This window comes from Globicephala melas, chromosome 9 (assembly GCF_963455315.2).
Source record: "Globicephala melas chromosome 9, mGloMel1.2, whole genome shotgun sequence".
NCBI lineage: Eukaryota > Metazoa > Chordata > Mammalia > Artiodactyla > Delphinidae > Globicephala > Globicephala melas.
The window spans coordinates 74,000,123-74,025,974 of NC_083322.1; the positions used below are offsets into that span (position 1 = coordinate 74,000,123).

General features: G+C 41.3%; 1 protein-coding gene across 5 annotated transcripts in view; it reads right to left on the reverse strand.

The window, feature by feature from the left end:
• RAPGEF5 (Rap guanine nucleotide exchange factor 5) overlaps positions 1 to 25,852 on the reverse strand; it is a 235,975-nt gene that overhangs the window by 140,767 nt on the left and 69,356 nt on the right. For all 5 annotated transcript variants that reach the window (XM_030857070.2, XM_060304704.1, XM_060304703.1 and 2 more), the window contains exon 6: positions 15,720 to 15,786. In XM_030857070.2, coding sequence (XP_030712930.2) covers positions 15,720 to 15,786 — 67 coding nt within the window. The remainder of the gene's footprint in view (positions 1 to 15,719; positions 15,787 to 25,852) is intronic.

Genomic DNA, 25,852 nt, shown 5'->3' on the forward strand with positions numbered 1-25,852 from the left:
CCACTGTGCCCCCCTTTGCCTGGCAAAGTAATAAAGCTATCCTTTTCTATTTCACCCCCCGCCAAAAAAAATTTTCTGCAATGAAATGTATGATTATTCATACTAAATGGGATAAAGACAGACTAGGAAAGGCCTCAGGATTTTCTACTAAATATATTCAATTTAGGTTAGATTTTTGCCACCAAGTAAGTTATGAAACCCTATTCTTCTTCAGGGCTTTTATATTTCAGAGCTGTCAATAATGGATTGTAAACCTCTATTAACTTTACACTAAAAGTTTCTCTCCATCTTTTTCTCTTGTATCTTCTTGTCAAATACCTATGTAGTCAGTACGTTCTGTCTACCAAGAAATACTTTCTTTAAATAGCTTGGATTTTCATGTATTTCAAACCTGACTGCACATGAGAATCACTTGGGGAGCTTTAAAAAAACAATTGATACCTGGGCCCCAACTAAATCAGAATCTCTGGGGAAGAGGTCCAGCCAACAGTATTTGCTGCTGCTGCTGTTTCCATGTTCCCTAAGTGATTCTATCTAGGTTGTATCCAGGGTTGAGAAGCACTGCTCTACTTAATATCTTAGTTTCCCCGAGACTCAACCTTTTAATCTTATAATCATTTCAACTGACAATCAATCTTTACTTTTTATTTTGTTCTCCTCTAATTTAATTCATTTGTAAAGGAACATGGCCTTCACTGTGTTTTAGGTATTAAATTATGATATAATCCAATCAAATGATAAGATTCAGTTACTACATCAGCAGTTTGACAGACACGATCTACTCAAGCACAAGGAAAATTGCAAGGGAGCTTTTTAAGAAGCTTAAACTTTAAAACATAGTTTACTCAGTATAAAAAGAACCATGTAACTCAAAACACATCTGCAGCTTCGGGTATATTTGCTCTTGTGAATATTTAAAGAGAGGATAATTAAGAGACTGATAAAACACATCTCTAATTTTTCTCTCTCCTCTGGGTACTCACCAGCAATTTTAAAATGTTTTAAAATGCTGAAATGTTTTGGCTTCCTATCTTCAATAACCAGCAGGACTGTTCACAAAATAGCCCTGAAATTCAACAAGAATCAGAGCCAGTCTTAGTTCCAGTATTTTGTCTTTTTTCTCTGGCACTTTATAGTGCCTTCAGCCTCAAAATACAAATGCTCGAAAAGCTGTTTTGCATCAGTACAAGACTCAAGAGGCAACAGGAAGTGTCAAATGCAAACCCTGAGCGCCAGGGATCACGTCCATGGGAGAGGTTAACTGAGAAGTCATGGCAGGCTTCCTGGGGGAACGGACCCTTGAAAACCAAGTGTGAAGCTGGATGGAAAGTCAGCAAAGGTCATTGTGGGAGGACAGATCAACAGTGGCAAAAGTCTTACCTAACCACAGGGCCATTCTTAAAAACTAATTTTAAATAGGATCATGAATTCACAAATTCCCTAAAGGTTTTTAGTAAATCTATTAATCTTAGGAACATTTAAATGTTGATACCATGATAGAAATGTTTTTAAAACACAGAACCCATTTTCTCAATTACCTAAATTAAATGTAAGAAGAAACATAAGCCAATACTCTTCCCTGTTTTATTCCCAAATGTACTTACTTTTAAAACACTATAAAATCTTAAGATACTATGGACTTAAAGAATTCTAGAAAAATAAATAACTATGCTTCTTAAAGCCATCAACGTACTTTTGGATAAGACACAAACTGAGCAGTGATGGTGGCTAGACTTCTGTCCTATGAAGGAATAACCATGGGCTCAGTAACAATTTTCTTTGTTCCTTGGAGGCCTGTTTTCCTATTTCCAAGTTCATTATTTTGTTCTGAAGAGTTAATATTGCCACAAGAATGACACATGGATAAACTTGTGATTGCCTGTTAATGTCAACCAATTATTAGAAAATTAAGAAAGTTATTTATTTATCTGTCTAGACAGTACTGCTCTCCATCTAATAGTTGACTTAACAAATAGTTCTTTTCCTAATAATTGCTCTCGCCATATCGAAGATATTTGCTAAGCATGCTGGAATGATAAAATATGCTTATGCTTATTCATCTATTTCAAGGCTATTAGGGATATTTTAAAAATTTCATATAGACATTGTTGAACACATACAGATATGCCTATTCATTTTATTATAACTTAGACAACAGCTGACCATTCAAAGACTAATACATATATAGAAGTGTCCTGAAACTAACAAAATAAAGTGGAATAAAGTCCTACACGCAGGCTTTTTAAGTCTGGTATTTAAGTCTGCTATGCATACATAGATCTACTATGAGACAGATTCACATGAAAAAGATGTGATAATTTTTAGTTGATCATAAGCATAGTATACGTTAACAATGGAAATGTGATTATCTAGAAGTGGACAACAATGTTTTTAGGAATATTACTAAAATAACATTCAGGTCATAAAAAAATGATGGACTCCAGAGAAATCAACATCTGGATTGTATACGCTTTGAAGTACCATTTGTTTAGGTTTAGGAGGAGTCGAGAGCATCCAAAGGAGGACGACCACAGGGTGGTCACCTCCTTGTAGACAGTGAGATGGATGGAGCAGTCTTCATCTACCTTGTCCTCTCTGCAGGGTTTGGCAGGTTACCCACCCCCCTCTTCTTGACCACTGGGATTCCATGACACCATATGCTCCAGGCTTTTCTCTTTTCTCTCTGACTGCTACTTCTCTTCTCCCAAGGCTTCCCTTTCCTCTGTCTTGGTTTTGATGATCCTCAGTGATCTATCCTTAGCCCTCTAGACCTTCTTCTCTTTCCATTCATTCTCTCTAGGCAACCTCATTTACTCACAGGGCTTCAATTATATCTGTACCTCCAGGGCCCAAAAGTCTCATATCCATCCACCTCCAAGACCTAAATGTCCCACTAGCAGCTCAAACTCAACATTTCCAAATGTGAAGTCACTGTCTTACCACTTTCCTCCACCCCATAAATCTGCTCCATGGCCCATACCCCCAGTCAGTGAATGGTACCACCATGTACCCAGGGTCTCAAGCCAAGAAGTGAGGTACCCTTGATTTAGCTCAGCCCACCATCTTCTCCCAACTCAGACCGCTGTCTCTCATTTATCTCTCTTCATACCACATCATATATTATATAAGATATAATCTTGTATCTCTCGCTAAAAAACTCTTCAAAGACTTCCCATGACACCAGGACAGAGTCCAGTGTCTAATATTGCATATATAGTATTCTTTTCATCTGGTCTTCAGTATCATCTATTTCCATACCTCTTCTTACAATCCATGTCTTTAAAAAAAAAAACAGAATCCATGTTCCAGCCTTAGTAAAATAGAACACTTGCAATTCTGTGAACGCACCATGGTCTTTCTTTGCTCTGAGACTTGCCACGTGCTCTTCTGTCTGGAATGCCTCCCCACCTCCCCAGTTTGTGTGGCTGTCACTTACTTGTCCTTCAGGTCCCAACCTAGCTGTCGTCTTCTCATGAGTCCCCCACCTCCCCCAATGGAGTGAAGTCCTCCCTGTTTATTCTCTGATAGCATTCTATACGTACCTCAGTTGTAGCACTACCACATGCTAGTGAAATCTCCTCTTTAGCTGAGGGTCTCCAACAGTAGACTGCAAGCCCACTGAAATCGACTCCTTTACTCATCATTCTGACCATGACTCCTAGTACCACTCCTGACACGTATCTGTGATCAGGAATGCAAGTCAAGTGTTCGCAGCTGCTGCTGAGAACAGAAGACTTAGGGGGAGCATTAGCTTCAAATATTTGAAAGGGTGAGGGTAAAATTCAGAACAGTGGAGAGAAGCTGCAGAAAGGCATGTTTTAGCCCTACGAACATTCAAATAATCAGAGCTATCACAGTGGAAATGGTCTACTACGTGAGGTTCAACAGAAGACGCTTTATAAGGGAAGGTAGATATCAGAAGCACCCCGACCAAGGGTTTGTTCTAAAGATTTGTTTTATGACCGCCTCCTATCCAAATCATCCACTATAAAAAGAGAACAAGCGTGAGCCTCCTGGGAGAAGCCATATCTGTCAGCCAGCAGTTGAACAGGTGGTGATGTTATAGCAATCTAATCTACCCAACAGAGATAGAGGGAGTGCAAATCTTAACAAACAGATGAAAAATAACTGTTGGAGTCCATTCCTTCCTGTGGAAATCTCCTAAATTTCATGGCACAAAGAACAGGAGAAGCTATAGATGTACTGGCTGAATACAATCTGAAAAGAGCAAGCAAATGACACTGACATCTTTTCAAAAGAGCAGGTGTATCTGCTCCTTCAACCTTCAAAGCTGCTCTTACAACTCTTGATACAGCAATTTCCCCAAAGCCCTAACTGCTGATCAACATGAATTTTTTGACAAATAAAAATTTCATATATGTGAAAAGTGTTTTAAGGAAACAAGTATACATTGGACATTCTGGGTTTTGCTATAACAATGAAATAAAACATTGATTATGTGTACATCATTAAATTTAAAAAATTTTTTTGTCTCAAGTTTTTTTTTCCATTTTCTGGTAAGACCAGAGTATTTTCAATCTGTGTCACATTTAAATGATTCTTCAATAGATTTATATGATATAATGTATTTAACAAAGTATCTTTAAAGACAATATAATTTGCAAACTCATGTCTTAGTATGTCTTTTATTTCACATTATATGTCATTCCTTACATGTCTTTTCTCAGTCATCGTGCTCTTTGGAACTAAGTTTCTAAACTGTACCAAGAGTATAAGTTCAACACTAGACGTTCTAGGGATCTTCTATGGTAAGGATCTCCCATCTGTAGGGGTAGGTCCTATAGAACCTTGCAGGGATGTGATATTAGAAACTCTTGCATTGGCATGAATCCAGATCAACTAAGACCCTTTCCAACTAGACAGTCTATCTACAAAAACCGCTAACACAGGAGGGCTTCCCGGAAGAACAAGATTCAGAACGCAAGATCCAAAAGCCTAAAACAGGACTAGGAAATCTCCTATGCCAACCTTGAGAGAAATTCTGGGATTCTGTTTGTTGAGGCTGAATCACAGCTCTCCACCCCACGGCACAGGACTGCTGTGAACATGAAATGAGTTAATACCTATAAAACATCTGGGAATGGTGCCTGAAACAGTAAGTACTATCTGAGTGTTAGCGATCATCATCACATTACTGTAAGTAATATAGTTGAGCTTAACAATAAATTATAAGAGCAAAGTCCAATCTGTAGTTGCTTTAATATTTCATATGTTTAAGACCCTTCTTCCCACCTAAATTTTGAACTCCCTGACAACCAGTAATGCTTCTGCTTATAACATTCCACCTACACGGCCCCCACATGGCAACTAGCATAAAAGGGACTGATATGTTTCACCGAAAAGTTGTGAACAGTGCCTACAGTGCTTGTACTTCTAAAAGCTTTAAAAATAAGCTTTGAGATTTCCACAGAATTCCGAAGCTTTTACAGATGTGTGAAAGACAGACTTTAGCTTTAAAAATTCACTTTGAAACTTCAGAGGGATCAACTGACTAGCTGTGGCCTGGCAGCTTCTGACATCTGAGACATAACTGCTGATTAATGAATCAAGGGATTGCAAATATGTATTCAACAAGGAGTGGGTATTAATTTGGTATTTCTGCCGTAGCAAATCACTACCCGTTTAGCAGCTTAAGAAAGAGGACATCCATTTATCATCTCATAGTTCCATAGGTCAGGAGTCAAGGGACAGCATGGCTCAACTGGATCCTCTGCTTAGAGACTCATGAGGCCAAGAACCAAGGCATAGGCAGGTCAGTGTTCCCTACTAGAGGCTTTAGGAGAGAATTCTCCTAAAGGTTGTTGGCTGGTTCCTGCTTCTGTAGGACTGAGGTGCCCATTTCCTTTCTGGTTGTCACCTGGCACCTGCCCTTGGTTCCTAGAGGCCTCTCTCTGATCTCTGCACGTGGACTCCTACTTCTCAGAGCCAGTGACACCACGCTGAATCCTTCTCGTGCTTAGGCTTTTTCTTTACTCTCTCTTCTGCTGTTTCTCTTTGATGCCTACCAGAGCAAGGTCTTTGGATTAGACTGGGTCCATGCGGACAATCCAGGTCTGCAGCCTTACTTATATCTGCAAAGTACCTTTGACCATGTAATGTAATATTTACAGGTGCCAAGCAGCACATTCATCTTTGGGACCATTCTACCTACCACAGAATGACAACACAGATCCTCAGAGCCCTCCTGAAAAGCTAGCCCTCAACATCTTTTTAGGGTTTCATAGTAACATGTTAATAGAGTCTAGTCCTGGAACATGATTTAACTGGTGTAACATCTTTACTAGGGCACACCTCTGAGTTCACACAATGGAACCTGAAGACTTGAGAACCAGTCTGAATAAATTTCTAAATTACTAAACCATGCAGCCATGTTTACACTATTTAATGATTCCTAACGGGTTAAAAATTAAAATGCTGTTTAATATAACTGCATAGGTTTCATTTTCTAAACTTCTTCAAATAAGGAGGGAACTCTATATACTACTATACATAGAGAACCTACTGTGTAGCACAGGGAACTCAATGCTCTGTGGTTACCTAAATGGGAAGGAAATCCAAAAAGAGTGGTTATATGTATATGTATAACTGATTCACTTTGCTGTACAGCAGAAACTAACACAACATTGTAAAGCAACTATATTCCAATTTAAAAAAAAAGGGAACATTATAATCAAATCCCAAACACAACCGGTTGAGACCTATTCAGTAACTATGAAGCCTTTTAAGTGAAGATAATAGAGACAATTGCTTTTTGAACCCTAAATTATTATTTTTAATTAATGTGGACTCTCAAATGCTTTATCTCTCCAAATGCTTTATCTCTCCAATGCAAATGACTGTACACTCTGCTATCAAGGCTGAAATGTGACAGTGCATGAAAAGCATGAGCAGAATGCCTGCACAAGGTAAGAACTCAGCAAAAACCACCCATTCTTTGCCTTTTACCCAGATCTCACTTGGTCTTCTGAACAACAGGCTAATAAATTAACATCTGCGAGCAAGTTTCCTCAATAATTTTCCCACACAGAAGTTCACCTCTGGGACTTCCCTGGTGGCGCATTGATTAAGAATCCACCTGCCAACGCAGGGGACACGGGTTCGATCCCTGGCCCGGGAAGATCCCACATGCCGCGGAGCAACTAAGCCTGTGTGCCACAACTACTGAGCCTGTGCTCTAGAGCCCTCAAGCCACAACTACTGAGCCCATGCGCCACAATTACCGAAGCCCACGCACCTAGAGCCCATTCTCCCCAACTACTGAGCCCACGCACTGCAACTACTGAAGCCCACATGCTCTAGGGCCCGCGTGCCACAACTACAGAGCCTGTGTGCTGCAACAGCTGAAGCCTGTGCGCCTAGAGCCCGTGCTCTGCAACAAGAGAAGACACTGCAATGAGAAGCCCGCGCACTGCAACAAAATAGTAGCCCCCGCTCACCACAACTAGAGAAAGCCTGCACGCAGCAACGAAGATGCAGTGCAGCCAAAAAAAAAAAAAAAAGGTTCATCTCTGTGTTGTTTACAATAGAAAAGATGGAAAATAACCACAATGTTCAAAAATCAGGGGATGATAAATCCATGGAATGGGGTACTATGAACCCCTACAAATGTTGTAGGAGGTACTGTTAACACTGAAAATATATTAAGTGAAAAGAACAGACCACAAAATAAAATGGTCATTTTTTTTTACACATTTTACAAAAAATATACACGCAAGAAAAATAACCTAGAAAGTAACAAACACTAAAGTGTTAATAATGAGTTATTTCTAAGTGGTTTCATTCTGGGCATCTTTTTTATTCTGGAATTTTAAAAAGTTATTAAGTCTTTATATTCAAGTTAATCCAAAATGTCAGATAAACTTTTAAAATTTGCAAAGTATAATCCACAGTAATGACAACTCACTACCAAATTTACCACCTTTTTTTTTTTTTTTTTTTTTTCCGGTACGCGGGCCTCTCACTATTGTGGCCTTTCCCGTTGCGGAGCACAGGCTCCGGACACGCAGGCTCAGCGGCCATGGCTCACGGGCCCAGCCGCTCCGCGGCATGTGGGATCTTCCCGGACCGGGGCACGAACCCGCGTCCACTGCATCGGCAGGCGGACTCTCAACCACTGCGCCAGCAGGGAAGCCCTTACCACCCTTTTGACACTTACAAATATAGGAATAGAATTCACCCAATTTCTACCCAGCATCCACATAAAATTTCCTTATATTCTGATTTTTACAACAACATAAAATAACAAACTAATTTAAAATCTACCTTATTCCATTACCACCAAAAACTCAAGTAGTTTTCACTTTTTTATATGCCTCCTGGTCCTGCTTCACATATGGACATACTATTTAAAGCTATGCCATTGAGTTAAGTATGCAAAATTACATTTCATCTAAGCAGCAATAAGAAGTTCTATTTTAAACAAGTGCACAAAGAAGAAACCCAACACGAAATATTCATGGATCACCTTTTAAAGCTCCTTCCACTTCCCTCAGATAGGGTTTCACAGGAACACTTCACAAACCCACAACTGCGAATATACAATTTTTTTGGACTTTTAAATTTTTTAAACTGAATATAGTTGATTTACAATGTTGTGTTAGTTTCAGGTATACAGCAAAGTGATTCACTTCATATATATTTTTTTCAGATTATTTTTCCCTTGTTTATATACAAACTGATAGCTAAATGATCTATTTCTATTCCTTGTCAATTAAAAATGCTTATGTTTTCTATGCGTATTGCAGGTAAAAATTATTATCTCCATCTTGGGAACAGATACCCAAAAAGCATCACACACTTCTTCCCCTATTAACAAGGGATTCATCAAGACACGTTTTATTCTTGAATGGGTTCTGCACACTGACATCTTTCTGAACTAATGCTTTTAAATAAATATCCCTACACTGGGCTCATTGCAGTAGGCAAAAGACATGTATTATGCTGTTCACCAAAACCAACTTGACAAGGCTACAGTTAAATTAGGTTACCACATGATCTGGGCATGTGCAGATGGTTTCTTTGGAAATAGAGACAATAACTTAATAACTATTTTAAAAAGTGGTGTGCATGTACATCTGTATCTTTCAGTATTTAGGGATCTATTCCCAGGATGAAGAAAATCACTTTGATGTATGATAGACATAGAACATATTAAGCCTTTTTTATTGACAAAGGAGAGAAAAATACCATTCAGCTCTCTGTTCACATGTTGACAATCATGGGCTTTGTGGCATGTTACTGTGAGATCCTCCCTGAGGGAAACTGAAGGAGCTTTATTTAACCAGTTCTCCAAGTGGTCCTAGAGACTTAAAAATCCACGGCCAAAGGCACCTTGAACACTGTAACAGCTGATCAGGGTAGCTCTAAAGCACAATGAGGGAAGGTACTAACAAGCCCCACGGCTTCTTATGAATACCAAGAACAAGGAATACTACACCAAGAATGTGCTACAAGTCCTCTGGGGCCTTCTTAATGCTCTTTGAAACCAGAGCTGTCTTCCAGGGCCTCACTTGACACTTTCTCAAAACTTAATCTACCCGGCCCTTCCCCAAATCACATAGTAGCTCTGAAGCCACTGGAAGGGCTGGAGCCAGGCTACAATTCCACATAAGAATTTTATGTTCCCTAAAGACAAGAAATATAAGATGTTCACAATCCTGTGGCAGCCAGAAAGAAGGTTAGTCATTTGCTGGCAGAGTCACTTTTATTCTCTTAACAAACATGCCCACTCAAGTCTGTGATAGATTTAGAAAATGGAGATTAACTACACTGCTTCTCCATTCCTCAGAAAGGAAGAGGCAGATAGCCAGGAAAAACGGTGAGTGGAAATTAGTATTTCAGCATTTTAAAAAACCGCATTTCTAAATGTGGCAAAATTCATCACTGGACTGTGCTCGTCAGGTACTCAATGTGACAGATTCTCCCCACCTTCCCTAAAATTATTTCTAGACCTAACTAACTTGACGTATCACCTCTTAAATAAGTCTCCAAAATTCTAACTCTTTAGAGATCCAGCGAAACTCAAATCCCATGCGATTTCTGCTTCCTGAACTGGTACCAATGTGAACGTTTCCAATCAAAAAAAGCTGTCACCGTTATCTTCAGATACTATTGTTCAACAAGGAATTTCTCCAACGTATCAACCCAACTTGTAGATTCATCAAGAAGAACAAACTAAAGGAATCCTAGCCACCTCATACGCTTCCTGACCCGGAAAGGGTGTAGACAGAGTCCTGTGAAAGACACACCAGAAAGAAAATAGTGGAAGGTTCAGGTGAATGATTAGACATGGCAAAGGAGAGGAGTTTTAAATGACTGAACGCAAGATACGAGAACAGGCACGTGAGGGGAATGAGAGAGTTGACAAGACAGAGAATCTTGGAAAGTTGGGGTCTTTGAGATTCCTAGTATCATGCTTTTGGTGATACAAGACAACTGGTTGTTCATTAAGACGCAGTTCCTTGGGCCTCCATGAGAAGTATTTCCCAAGAGAATTCTATCTAAGGAAAAGATGACACGGGAGAAGAATCAGAGGCCCAGGGTAAGTGCAGGTCTTAGTTAATGAGAATAAAATCAGATCCTTTTTACCTGTAAAGCAGGATCCCACATAGGGAAAAAATGAGAAGATGACTTTTACTAGAAAGAATGCTAGGAAGCATGAGAGAACGAGTTCATGGTTGATGTGAAAACTGATGGAGTTATGTCCAACTTCTGGACACTGAGCGGGGAAAAACCTTTCCGCGAAGTTGACAACGGGCTGCAGTTATAACCACATCTTTTTTTTTTTCCCCCTAGAGAGGTGCAAAAAAAAAAAAAAATTCCATAGCAGATATCTTTTTCTCTAACACTTTCACCACAAGTTATATATCTTAGTATGGCTATTGGCTTCTTGGGGCTTCATCTGCTTCAAGATCTTCTAGAACTTACAGCAGTCACCCCATTTATAATTTGGGTTTGATTGCTCAATGGTATTTCTCAGAGGAGTGATAATATACCCCATGAGAAGGAATTTGGAAAATACCATTAAGAGCATCAAACGCAGAGGTTCTACATTAAAGTTTGAGGAGCTGAAGAAAATAAGCAACAGGACAGAGCAGAAACGTACCAACAGAGAAATCTAAACTGCTGAAAATTATCAACTACATCAGCTTTGAGAAGGAATATGAGGGTGTCAGAGTGTCTAGTTAAATGGTTCCCGGGTATTAGATTCTGTTCTCATCCACACTGACCTCTCTTCCTAACTTCTGTATGCTTGATTTGTCATTTGAATTCATCTCTCAAGATATGGCTACAAACTCTTCGCCACTACCACCACCAGGTTCACGTTTATTGTAGACACTCAACACTGTTCTCTTCTACCATCCAAGTGATGGCTGACTTCGCTGGACCAAGTAGCACAGAGGACCACGCCACATGCCCTACCCCTGTCCTTTTATAAACGTCACTCATATAACCATGGCATCAAATAAGCATCTAATATGTAAAATTGACAACTTAGCTTAACTCACATCACCTCAGTAGTTTGACCATGTGAATAAAAATCATGAATTTCACTCAGATGTTTGTGTTTTCTTATCTCTACAATTTCCATCAAGAAAATTTAGCCCAAAGTACCCGAAATAGCCCAAAATGGTTTGTTTAGGATGTTGATTTTAAGGAAGCATGAGCTATAAGTCCAGAATCAGTTTTTATCTCCTATTTAAGGATGTCCATGTTTCCACTTCCTGTCTTCAGATGATGCCCAAGTACTTTTCAGTTCTTTAAAATGCCTCAAAGTTTAGCTTATTTCCTAAATTTACATCCTAAGAACTATGACTTTGAAAGCAATATTTCATTCACTATAAATTCTTCCCTATGTCTAGTTTATCCTGGATTGTAAAACAAGTATATAAAATCTATGTCATCAACTCTGAACACTCCTTTTGGCATATACACTGGGAGAATTCATGTTTAAAAATAAAATAAAATAATGCTCAGAACTTCAAGGACAGGAACTGGGAGACTATGTCATCCAAGGGCCCTTCTTGGTCTGCCAGCTTTATCAGACTAACAGAGACTCAGAGGAAAAGAAGAAGAGAAGATTTTCAAGTCAACAAAATGTGTAAGGTCAGAAGATATTAAAAAGGAAGCTAAGACGTTAAGGCAGAAACCACATGTAGCGCAGGGAAAGCCAGAGGATTTTCAGATAATAATGCCCAGAGTGTTTCTGTAGACTGAACATAATGGAAGGAGTCTATTATAGCCATGTCGTTTTTCCTTAAGCTGAAAACTTCTGACAAAATTTTCTTCTTTAGGTTTTCAGATGTCAGGTGCTTGACTGAATTATCAAGACGTTTTTATTTTTATACACATTGTCTTCCTATGTTCCTTTAATATGAAAACTCACTAGTGTTTTCTTCCAGGGTAGAATTTTAGGTATTATTTTTTTAGATGACAGGACCTTTCTCTTGATTAACCTGAGACTAAGAAATAAACTATTTTAAAATGAGGATTTTTTTTTTTTAAAGATAGCAACATACAGGGCTTCCCTGGTGGTGCAGTGGTTGAGAGTCCACCCGCCTGCCAATGCAGGGGACACGGGTTCGTGCCCCGGTCCGGGAGGATCCCACATGCCGCAGAGCGGCTGGGCCCGTGAGCCATGTCCACTGAGCCTGCGCGTCCGGAGCCTGTGCTCCGCAACGGGAGAGGCCACAACAGTGAGAGGCCCGCGTACCGCAAAAAAAAAAAAAAAAAAAGATAGCAACATACAAACCCCTGAAGTTTGAGTAAAAGGAGGTGAATATACAGGGCAGTACAGTAAACTCTATTGCGGGAAACTGCTGCCCCCTTTCCAGTGCCCCCTAATTACACAAACCTTTTGAAGAGCACTTTAACAAGTCTGCATTACAGACGTCACTTTTGCTTTCCTTTAATGCATTTAAAGGTCATGCTAGATGACAACTGTTACTTGACTGATGTATGCAAACATCTCCCTTCCTACATGGTGTTAACAGCTAGGTAACAGAGTTTTCATACCAAAGCCAACAGGAATAACTACATTGTGAAGAGGTGAAGCAAACAGTCCCTTCATAAATGGCTTACACAATGAACAGAGGAATTTTAGAACTTAGATATTGTCTAGTCCAGCACTCAATTTGGCCAAGGTCATAGTGTTGGAAGAACTAAGAATCAAGGTCCACGTTCTCGGTTCGAAGACAGTTTCACTATTCCAGGCCGATGAGCCATCAATTAAGACATGAATTTTTCTCCTCTACCCTTTATTCTCATTCCCACTCTAGCACCTTACCTCAGTTTACTCAGTCTTTTAGCTTGGAGATTTTTTCTAGCAAGTTTACCTCAACCAAATACATAGCCAACACTTTGCTGTCCACCCTCCTTTTTAGAGGCTTTCTTGAATTTAACTTTCATGGTATAAACCATTCAGTATTTCCACCTCTCACTGTCCTCTCATCTCCCTACTGCCCTCTTATCATGGGTGCTGCCCAAGACTCCATCTTCCACTACGCTCTTCAATCGACAACCTGGACTGGTTCCCATAACTCTAGCCCTGACCTTTCTGAGTTCCAGATTCGCGTCTCCAGGTGTTTCCCGAATATTTTTACATCCTTATGTCCTCAAACTCAGTGTGTGCAAAATTATGTCATCTCTCCTTCCATGCATTTTACTCAGTTTCCTAAGAGTATCCTCACTTTTCCATTCGGTTATCTGACTCCTCCTCTACATGTACCTGTCCTACTGATTTTTGTTTTGTTTTGTTTTGTTTTTGCGGTACATGGGCCTCTCACTGTTGTGGCCTCTCCCGTTGCGGAGCACAGGCTCCGGACGCACAGGCTCAGCGGCCACGGCTCACGGTCGCAGCTGCTCCGCGGCATGTGGGATCTTCCCGGACCGGGGCACGAACCCGTGTCCCCTGCATTGGCAGGCGGACTCTCAACCACTGCGCCACCAGGGAAGCCCTGTCCTACTGACTTTTAAAAACTTCTTTATGCTCCTTTTTGAACCCATTTTTCTTTTGGTTCCCCCCAAAACCTCCAGAAAGTATAATAGGTTTTCATCAGCCTCTCAACCAGTCTCCCCATTTCCAACTCATCTTCTTGTTTCTTAAATGTCTGCTTCATCATGTTAATCTGTTGTCCAAAAAGTCTTTCACTTTTCTCTATTAGGTGCTTCCTCTGTAACCAGATGGGTCTACTATTTTCCCACTGTATTTTCCCATTCCTCTGCCTGCACACAATAAATCCTACAGCTAGAGTACACATCCTTTGTCACCTGTTCACATCCTGATTGCCTTCACTGACGGTTCAAGCCCCGTCTCTTCACTGAAGCTCTCTGCTACGGTTCTTGGACTTACCATCTATACACCACGATTTCTGATGCTCAATTGTCAACTGTTTTATAGGTTAACTTTTTAATGTGCCTATCTTCCTGGTATAGCTGTAGGAACCACATCTTACCTGTCTGCTGCTTCTGAAACTTACCTACTAACTGCATTACGTTATCAAAAAATGAGGTGTGGTAGTTAAGAGAACATGATTAGGAAGCAGAAAATTGTAAGTTTAGATCCTGGCTTTGTTCCTTTCTAGATGGGTGACTTTGGGCAAGTTACTTAACCTCTAGAAGCTTTCGTGTCTGTAAAACAGAGATAATGCCACTTACTTCACAGGGCTGTTGTGAAGTGTGATGTGTGTGTGTGTATGTACACACACACACACACACACACACAATGTTTCACATAGTATTTGGTCTGTAGTGAGTGTTTTTTTTAAACAGATGGCTGTTAACAATTTTGCACCTAAAAGGCACTCCTCTTTGGTCAATATTTTAAACTGCAAAGGTCATGTTAAATATTTTTTCATAACGCACTGTCAAGATTTCATTTCATGTGAAGTTTTATACCACTGAGCACTGTATTTAGCCAAAAGTTACTTTTCTAAGCTTCATTCCAGAAGAGTAGGAAAAACAACTTTTAACTTTCAAGCTGTGCCCAGATGCCAAGACTCAGTGTAAGAACTGTGTAAGATCAGTTTCATTCCACATATAGAACCCAAGCCAGCATGACTTTCAGGCAAGCACCGCTTAAAGAATGCAGTTAAAGAAGAACTCAAGAATCTTTGGTAAGGCTACAAAAGTTTCCAGAAAGCCCAGCCAATGGATAAAGATCTTGTGAGATAGGATTGCTAGAGCCTGTCAAAAACCGGAGCTCCATGATTAGAGACCATGGCCAGCTTTTTCTAGGAAGAAGGGGATAAGCTTTCCTTCAACCAACAAGTCAATTACTGACTCTAATTAATGGCTTTAAAAGACATAATGAAAATGTTGCAATCTACTACATTTAAAAACTGAGGACTTGATCTTTTGTTGGTTGGAGTGATCTTTTTTTTCCTAATGAAACATACAGTCTCTTCTCCTTTGTGCAGCAGGTCACAACTTTCCCTAGGTTAAGTCATACTGTATTTAAAAAAAAAAAATCCTCCACTAAGGTTCCAGGAACTTTCCACCAAGAGCATCTATGATCTTGCGGGAGAGGCTGCATCAGAGAACAAGTTAATGCCACTGACTCCTTTTGCCTTGACGTGGGCCTCCCACAGTGATGAGCAGCCATAGGGCAAGTGTCTCTCTACACCACTACCCAGACTGCCGCCCTTCAAAGACCCCTCATTATTTCTGCACCCCTGGGCAGGGAAATCACATGGCCTTACCGCAGACGTCAGACGACAAAGAATTTCATCGCTGCTCTCTTCTGAGTCTTCAATTTTCTGATGAGATCTTTGAAAAACAAAGAATAAATTACTCTTCAGCTTTGGCTGTTCAAATTTATTCACCAAGTGATGGGGAATACATGGTAAATAATAGCATTATTGCTTAATACATTAGTGAAAGTGCCCATGTGAGTAACACGGTGACAATAATGCCATCGGATCACAGCTCTGTTGCAGCCCAACTGTTCCTTCGAAATCAATTAGCAAGAACGTCTTTCCCATACATCAATTAAATCCTGAGGGCTGCGTACTGCTCTCCAAATGATACCACAGAATAATCCTGACACACCAGAGTTATAAACACGGGCATGCACAGAGCACAAGTGGATGGCGAATATAACGTAAAGCACTGACATTCCCGCTCAGTCTAAATGAAATCCAGATTCCAAAAATATGAAACATGAATTTTCCACTACATCTGAGTTTCAGCCCAAACAGATTTATTATGAAATGGTATATTATAAGCCTAATACTGTGATAGGAATTACGTTCAATACAATAGCAGAAGCACTTTGGTCCTTTTTATGAGACCACAGCCCAGTTGAGAAGAAAATTATGCATGTGTTAAATAACTAAGGAGACATACAACATAATACACAGTATAAGATCAGTGTGTTTAGAAAAATCATCTTTCTAATGTAATTCATGAAAAATTTTCACCGCACGAATGTACATGCTAACACAAAAAATTATCTACTTCAGACAAATCTTATAAAATTACATTTTTTTTCCTGACTTGGTCAAAGGAAAAAAACATTGATTAATGCCAAGTGAATATATGTAATTGTCTCCCAGATCTATTTCCACAGGCAATTCCTTTCAACACCTGTGGACTGGGGGGGATTGGTGGTAATTGCCTTGCAGAGTGGCGGTACGGCACTGGCAGTCCAGTGATTGATTTCGGTCTCGGGAACTGCAGTGGGCCAGCTGGAGCGCGAGCCTCGCGGGGCAGGAGGGCTTCTCCTGGCTCCTAAGACAGCTAGGAAGATGCTCTTTAAGAAAAGAAAAGCCAGTCGAATCAATTCTGGCACTGGCTTCCTGTTTCTGTAAATGTTATTAAACCCTTTCAAAAGAAAAAAAAATCCCACCCTTCAAGTCAGAGCAATGAATTACAAACTACCGCCTTTACAAGAATTGCAGGTTCTGGATATGAAACAGTGGGCATGTTGTCAAATAATCTCATTCCTAGCGCAGCAAAGCATCTGAAACATGACCTTGATAATGAACATTTCAAACAATGAGCCTTATTATTAAAATGATCTATTCACAAGGTTTCCACACACACGAAGTTACACTGAGAAGAGATTTGCAACCCTTTATAACATAAGCCACCAAACTAGGTTTATAAGATTATGCTGAGGTGACAAACAGATCTGAGAGGAAATTAGGAGCCAAGAGCATTAGACACAAGAGCATCAAACAAGGGCTTCAACGTCCCGTCTGTGTCTGTGTTGAAGCGCAAGCGGGTCGTGCCCACTCACGCCTCTCAGCCCCCAGCAGCACCTGAAGGATGAGGTAACGTGCATGACGCATTTCGCATTAGCACAGATTCTGTCATGAATGTGTTTTCAACAAACTGCTGAAAGGAACTCAAAACTCCAAGGGAAGCGCTTGTGTATGTCACTGATCGTGGCTATTTGATGAGTAATGGCCAAGCTGTTGCTAGCTCAGTGACAAATAATTTGTCTCTGTTCAAGCAAAACTATCCTTCATCACGCTTCCAACACAAAACATGCCTTGGCAGAAACGTTTCTAAAGGAAATACATGTAAGACAGACAGAGTGATGCTCTCCCGAGAGCTGTCCCACAGCCCGTGTCCCATTTTTATCCCCTCAATCACCGTAATTTATACCCAGAGCTCCCAAGTCCTTCTCTAGCCCCTGAATCTTCCCCGCGCTCACCCTGTGTTTCCATCTAACTTCAATGTGGCTCTAAGTGGCCATCCCAGAACATCTTCACCCACATGGGAATCTCACAGGCTCCTCAAACTCGACGTAACTTCCACTGACATCCTCTTGCCTCCTGCCCTCACCGGTTCTGCCAGCGCCTGTCACCACTCAGCTTTGTGTCACCCTGCAGCCCTTCCCCGCCTCCGGCACTCACTCCCACCGCTTTCCAGTCACCAGATCCTCCTCTGCTCTGCTCTCCTACTTTCCTCCCCACGAGCCGTGCTGACAGGCCCTCACCTCCACAACTTATTTTAACCACCTTCTAACCAACTTGTCTCTGCCTCTCCTCCTGTACCCCATCTCCTAGAGATGCCAGGATTCTCCTTCTAAAACCCTGATCTGGTCCTGCTTTTCTCCAGACTCACACCTTCAGGGATTCTCCCACTTCCTGCTCGACAATTCAGAAAGACTCTTCTTTTCCGCTAGGGAGTCCCAGGTCGGCCCTGCACCAGCAGGTATCTGCATGGCACCTGGCGTAGAGAAGGGACGTGGGAGCAGGACTGAGGGGGACAGGCAAGCAGTGGGAGAGCTTGAAAGGGGGGAAGGAAGAGAGAAGGGTGATGCTCCCCGACTCCCCTTCCTGCCTCACCACTGTGGCCCCTCCCCGGCTTAATGCCCAAAGGCCCAGAAGTACCAGACTCTCTTTCCCCAGTAAATGTATTTTTACAAAATGAGATAAATTCTGATTATTTTATGATATAAATACACATCAGTGCAACTCAGTGAAGACAAAGTCCTCACCTGTCAGATCAAAACAGGTAACAAAACAGGTGGGGCAAGGGAGAATAAGGGAAAGAATCAGCTGTAATACGCAGTACACCATTTTACATGAGTGACTCGAGCGTCCGTGGATTTTGGTATCCATGGGGGTCCTGGAACCAATCCCCCACGGATACCAAGGGAGGACTGTACTTGCATATTTGTCCCACTGTTACCAAAGGGGGCTGTGCTGCTCAGTGAAGAAGAGATGAAGAGAGACTCTGGTTGGAGAAGGGGACAGAGAAACCCTGGCTGGACTCAGCCGCCAATGGCAGTGACAAGTTGACATAAGAAAGAGAAGAAAAAAGGAAGTGGCCACAGGAAGGAAGACCCATCCTTGAGGGTTTGTGCCAGCAGGAAGCTCTGGCACAACGGGGGTCCCCTTTGTGAATTCTCACGGCTGCTTCTCAAGGTCTCTGCTTGCCAACAGCCCAAGCCTGACCCCGTAACCCTCCAAGGCAAGTGCCGGATCCTCGTACTGTGAATCCTAGTGTGTCGAATCCTAATGCCTAGTCTTTGTAAATGCACGAGGTCTGCAATATCTAAGGGTGCCGTTGTGAGGACACAAGAACGGCAAAAGCCTCTGGTCCTCTGCCCTTGTCCCTCTAACCATCAAACAGGACACATGATCATTCTACTCAACCCCCACCAAAACCAAAACCAACCCCTGCCCTCCCTACAGGCTTCCCCCGCTTAACTACAGGCAACTCCATCCTTCCAGTTGGAAGTAATCCTTGAGCCCAACGGCCCGCCCCCCGCCTTACAGTCTACGCTGTGTCCATCCCCAAATCCTATCAGCTCTGCCTTCAAGGGATATCACCCTTTTGACCATTTCTCACCACCTCTACTCCAACTGCTGTTGCTCCAGCCACAGGATCTCTCACCTCGACCCAGGAGCCAGAGTGGTCTTGTTCACATGTAAGTTAGACCATGTCCCCGCTCTGCTCAAAATCCTCAACTGACTCTCTGTCCTTCTCAGTATAAAGCCAAAGTCTCTACAGGGGCTGACCTCTCTCCCTTCTCTCCTCCATTCCAGTCACTCTTGCTTTGCCTTAATGCTTCTGTCTTGGGCCTTGCCCTGCCGGTCCCCTTATCCTAGAACACTTCCCTCACATTGCACACTGCTTCTTCCCTCACATCCTTCAAGTCTCTGTCAACCTCCTGAAGAGGCCTTTCCTGACCCATATCGCTATCGCTCATTTCCTACTTTGTTTATCTGCATAAAGTTTTCCACCATTAACTAACATAAATCTGTTTATGAAATTGCCTGTCCTCTCCCCTCCTAGACTATAGGCTCCACGGGAGTAGAGATTTCTGTCCGTTTTGTTCCTGCTTCCATCCCCAACACTTAGAACACAACACAGTCCATAGGAAGCATTCAATAAATCTTCATTGAATAAATTATCTGAGGACCTTAAACTTCAGGGAATGCTCTGCTATCAGCCACCATCCCCGGACGACCACAGCACAAGACATTAGCTTGTTCTCTGCAGTCAGTTCAACTGAAGGACCCTGCTTATACTCGAGCTATTTCCCTCAGCTCTTCCATCATCCTCCCAGCTCCCTGCAGCAGTCCCTCCTCTCAGTGACCTCCCTGTCTCTAAAATCCAACATGAATGACTTTCTTATACCAAACTCTAAAGAGCTGTTAACTTTGAAAATATCTTAAATAAAATAACAGCAACCAATGGTCACCCTCACTTCCTCATCTTCCCCTAAGAAATAATTAGTACAGTCTTAGTGACAGTTTCCAATCTGGCCAACTGTTTGACAATCATTTACACAATTCATACGGCATCAGAAAAGCAGCAGGAAATTCCCCACCGCAGAAGGTCTCCCAACACAAACTCTCAGCTCTGAGAGGGCTAAACAGTCACGTAGGGTTGATTTCCAACAAAAAAAGCCTTAGGAAGTAGCACACAAGAGGCATTATCTGGGCGGTAGAATTCATTTTATACCAGTCAGGTCCAGTATAATACCTAGAAACTTGGGTTAGCTGGTATTCCTGCAGGGGTTCCCAAAATTCTCTTAGCAAAAATTCCTTCATGAGAATTATGTAATGAGTTTGAGATTATTCCAATGACGTTTTTCAAAATAAAGCTTACCATAAATCTTCTATATGAGAGATAGAACCCACACTCCTTAATCAGGTTTTGACCAAAATATTTGTGACTCAAGATTCCAAAGCAACTAGTATCATCCTGTAATTGGAAAATCCTACTTCCTTTTCAACAGTGGAAGAGGTTTCCTGGGATTTCAGGACGGAAAACTGGAAGCACTTCTTATAGAAATATTATCTAAATAATATCATTTTGCATTTGTACATTGATGTGACTTTAAAAATGCACAAGTTCTATCTATCTCCATCTACGTCTCAATATTGAATGGCATATTCACTGAGTTGCCAAGAGCTACCACTCCACACATAACATGGTTCCTGAAGGAAAATGTGTTAAATGTGTCCAACAGCCATAAAATAGACAAACATTTGGAGTCTAGCGGTTCAAGAGGTGTAGACCATGCATAACTGGCATGTGCTAAGCCAGGTGAGGTGTCACACATGACCTTCCAGGCACACGTGAGCCAGCACGATCCCAGGCCCAGGCATGTTGCACATGACAGAGGACACGAACAATCAGTTTTCATGTAAGTTGCTATTACTGCCATCCCTGGGGCTGTCATTTGTTTCTGAGTGTTTCCTACATACACCCTTACATCAACCTCCGCCTTAAACAGAGAATATTCTAGACTGAGGCTTCATGAAGGTGGGGCGCACGCGTGTCTCCAAATCAGGAAGAGGATGTCCCTGGGGAATTTGGGGCAGGCCTGTCCACCACCTCCCACCCTGAGCCAGGCTGACGCTGCCTTGCCCCGCCCTGCTTGGTCTGGAGGGACCTGAGGAAAACACAATTTTTAGTGTGAACCTCAGACTACCCCTGCTAAAGGCTGGTGAACTTCTAGGGCATGGAATAAACCAGAACCAAGACAAACTCTACAGGAATCTTTCAAACACGATCCCACGACAAACAGGAGATGCACAGCACACACATATACAAAAAAAAAAAAGCACATCATACTTAGTGGGCTTAGGAAAATCCATCTTTAAGCTACTCTGCCAACACAAGTGAGAGCCGCTTAGCCTGATCTGTGATTCAGGGGCATCTTGGGAGAAGTAATATCCAAGGTGAGGTTCTGATGGAAAAGGAGTGGCCCTGGAACTCAGCAGGATGAGCAGCACAGGGAAGTGGGCAACGGCAAGAGATAAAGCCGAGGACAGAACAGTCAGGGCCTGTCTATTGCTGCTGTAGAGTTTTGGTTTTATGCTGAAGGCCATGAACTTTGGCTGTAAAGTGAACACGATGGAAGGAGAAGTACCTAGAAGGAGATATAAAATCAAAGGTAGGTTTGCTTTCGTCCTCTTAAGATCGAGAGAACCATTTGTTTGAGAAAGGAGAACAGCCAACAGAGAGTGAGGAATTGAGAAAGCAGGCATGGGAAGTGTCCAAGGACAGGTAGGACCCAGAGCCCAGGCAGAAGGATGAGTCTGAGTTCTTCCCACCATGCTGGGAAGAAATGATGGTAAGTCAGCTGACAATGCCAGAATCCACGATTTCTTGGACAACCCAGAGTCCATTCCACACTTGCTGAATGTCAGGCAAGAAAAAGTATTAGGGACTTTCTCTATCAGAATTACTTCCTGGGCCAGATTTTAAAAAATTTTTCCCTAAGAAATCATTGCCACAAAAGAGAATGTTCCTCAAGGGACCCAGAGTCAATCTCTACTGAAACCAACACCTACTGACCCCAAGGGGATAAGAAGGTGTCATATCTGACACTCAAGTACTGTCCCACCTACATCTTCCCATAATATCTATAACCAGACAGATCTATTTTGCTTAACAAAGAAAATTCCTATTATGAAAAGAAAAAGTGGGATGGTCGAAGAAGGAGAGTCGGATTTTTTTGAGATCACTGACATCATGAATACAAACACCTGTTCAACCTTCTCAAGAGAAGATACTTTTTCATAGCATCAGGTTATCAGTTATGCTTATAGAGGAAATTTACCAAACAGTAGTAAATTGTGAATGTGACAGGTTTTATTAAGGTCCAGGGTATACAGTGACACATTCATCTAAAATTGAATAAAGTTAGTTATTATTAGTATCTCTTTCACATTTTATATTGAAGATTTGAGAACTAATGCTTCATATTTAATTAAACAGCTACATTTCGAACGCTGGCACAAGCATGCCCCAAAGTTCGATTGTTGTTAAAATTCCTGTACTGTTCCTAAATTGATGTGCTCTCAAAAAGAGGAGCTGTCTCTTCCCACACCTGGAATAAGTCTGGTCTGTAAACAATGGAAATTTTGGAGGACTTAGCGTTTCCTTCGGAGAGGGGGTGATGAGTAATAACAAAGACTGAGACAAGCTGGGTTCACAGCATTTTTTATACAAAACAATTTAAAGTGATAAATGAACATTTTCTTCACCTGATTCTAATACAAAACTTATGCCAAGTTCCATCGTGAAAAGTTTTTTGAGAAATACACAAAACATGTTTGTGTACTCATCCAGTCTCTCCTCCTTTCCAAGGTTCATAAAATGAGAACCTAATTAGGAAAAGTGAGGAATACAAAGGTTTGGGACACAGGAATGACAAACGTGAAGTTGATCTCCCCAGTTAGAGGCTGTTAATCTAGCACCATTGCAGAAATTAAGGATGCCAATGGATTTCTCATGTTGCTTGTACATGTCAGGTAGAAAAGGACACGTTAGGCAGGATAAGGAGAATAAAGGGAGCAGAGGTGACAGGGTAGTTGGTGGTGGTACTATTATTGTATATAAGGTCCTAAGAGAAGGCAGGAACCTGAATTTTGGGAGTCATCACTGTGGAGCTGATATTAAATACGTGACTGGGTGAGGGTACATCCAGAGTGAGAAGAGAAAAAGATGTCTGAAGACTGAGCTCCAGGACACTCCCCGTTTAGAGGTGAATGTTTCCAAACGTAGGTTTTATTATTATGCATGTGTGGTGAGGCCAACAGATCAGGAGATGACTGCCACTGAAAAGACAGGTCAATACGGGGAGAATTAACGTCTCAGCAATACTGAATCTTCCAATCCATGAACATGGATAGACCCTCTACTTACTTCAATTTGATTTTTTAAATCAGGCTTATGAAGTGTCTGACATACAACTTTTACACATGTTCTTGGATTTATACCTAAGTATTTCATAATGCTTTTTGTGCCAGTACAGAGAAATACATTTTTTTATACTGACCTTGTAGCCTGTGATCTTGCTAAACCCACTTATCAGGCCTAGTAGGTTTTTTGTAGATTCCATGGGATTTTCTATGTATATAATTATGTCATCTGCAAAGAGAGATGGCTTTATTTTTTTTTTCAAACTTCTAATCTGCATACACTTTCTTTCTTTTTCTTGCCTTACTTGCACTGGCTAGTATTGAAAAGAAGTGATAAGAGGCAATGCATTAGCCTTGTTCCCAATCTTAGTGGGAAAACATTCAGTCTTTTGCTATTAAGCATGATGTAAGCTGTAAGTTTTATGTAAGGTTTTATCAGATTGAAGAAATTCCCTTATAGTCCTACTTTTCTGAGAATTTATATCATGAATGGATGTTGAGTTTTTTTCAAATGATTTTCCTGCATCTATGGAGTTTCTCGTATAGTTTTTTATTTTTTGGACTGAATCTGGTGAATTACATTGTCTGATTTTTAGATGTTGAATCCTCCTTGTATTTCTGGGATAGATATCATTTTATGATGTATTATCATTTTTATATATGGCCAGATCCAATTCAGTAATATTTGATAAGACTTTTGTGTTTACATTCTTTTTCTGAACTTTGTCGTAATACAGCTGGCCTCATAAAAGGCCTTACATAACTTACACATGGTCACATCTGTTACAGGGCTAAGCACAGCACTTTCCACAAACCTGATCGTCAGTAAATGCTGTTATGTAAGTTACTCAGTAGAGACTAGACCCTTTTCCTTACCTGAAAATTAAGAGGAGCAAATTCAATCATCTAGGAAATCCCTTCCAGATATAAATGCTTATGAAGCTAAAGTTACAGAATTTCAGAAGTGTCACCCAAGTGGCAATAGGTACCATGCTCAATAAAATCTTTATGTTCTGAAACAATTCATCTGGCTTCTTTACATAGTATTTTGAGACTTTGATTTAATTAACTTTCACGTTTCCTATCACTTAACGGAGTTTTCTGTAAGGCTAACTTTATAGAACAGCAGATTTCAACCTTAGCATGCATTGGCCTCACATTTAGAACTTTACAAAAAGTACCGATACCCATGTCTCATCTCTCTACTCCAATCCTGATTCAGGAGATCTCAGGTTATACCTGTTTATTTTTTAAAGTATCATGGTTGAGAACCAGTGCCATGAAGATCACTTCCAAGTTCACCTTCTGCCTTCAATTCATGTTGCTGCCTGCCACCAAGTACAGAGGCCTGCCCTTTTGGCAAGTTACACAAGCTATCTTGCCTCAGTTTCCGCATCACAACTCCAAACTACTGCTGTGAGCATTAAATGAGTCATCTGTAAAATGCTCAGACTAGTGCTTTGCATGTGGTAAGTACATGTGAGTGTTAACTATTACTGCTAGTTTTTGTATTATTGTCACTGCCAGGGCAGCTTAGGCCAAGTGACCAAGCCATTTGTTCCCCATTTTTAAGTGGGGGACCATTTTAACATAGGAGTAGATCACAGACCCATAAACTCTGTACCTGTTGAGCAAATTATATGACAAAAACATTACCGTGAATTCAAATAAATTGTATTTTACTTATTTCGGCAGCATCTATATACAGTTAAGTCATTCTTTCTATTCAATACAAAGACAATGCTTAGCTTCCCTATAGATGTGCAGACCCCTGCAATCGATCTGAGCCTCGCCCCCCACCGCTGCTTGTGACCCACTGCTCCAGCCACATCAAGCTGCCTTGTACCCTCTCAACATGCCACCCGTCTTCCTAACTTCCTGCCCTACACACTGTACCATCTACCTCAAGTGCCCTTCTGCTTCTCTACCTAGAGCATGGAGTCATGAATGTTAACAAATTCATCTCAATCCTCTGGGCTGAGCTTTTCCTAGAGTTGGTGAGTGAGGAATGGAAGGTGAGCCACACCATCCAATTAAGTACTCTGCTCATTAACAGTGACAACGAACAGGTGTGGGGTTTTGGGTTTGTGTGTTTTGTGTGTGTGTTTTGTGTGTGTGTGTGTGTGTGTGTGTGTGTAACACATAGGTTAGAGTCAGGGAAGATCAGGGTGGGATGCAATGAGAGGGAGAGCTGTTTCAGCAGAGGTCAGGCG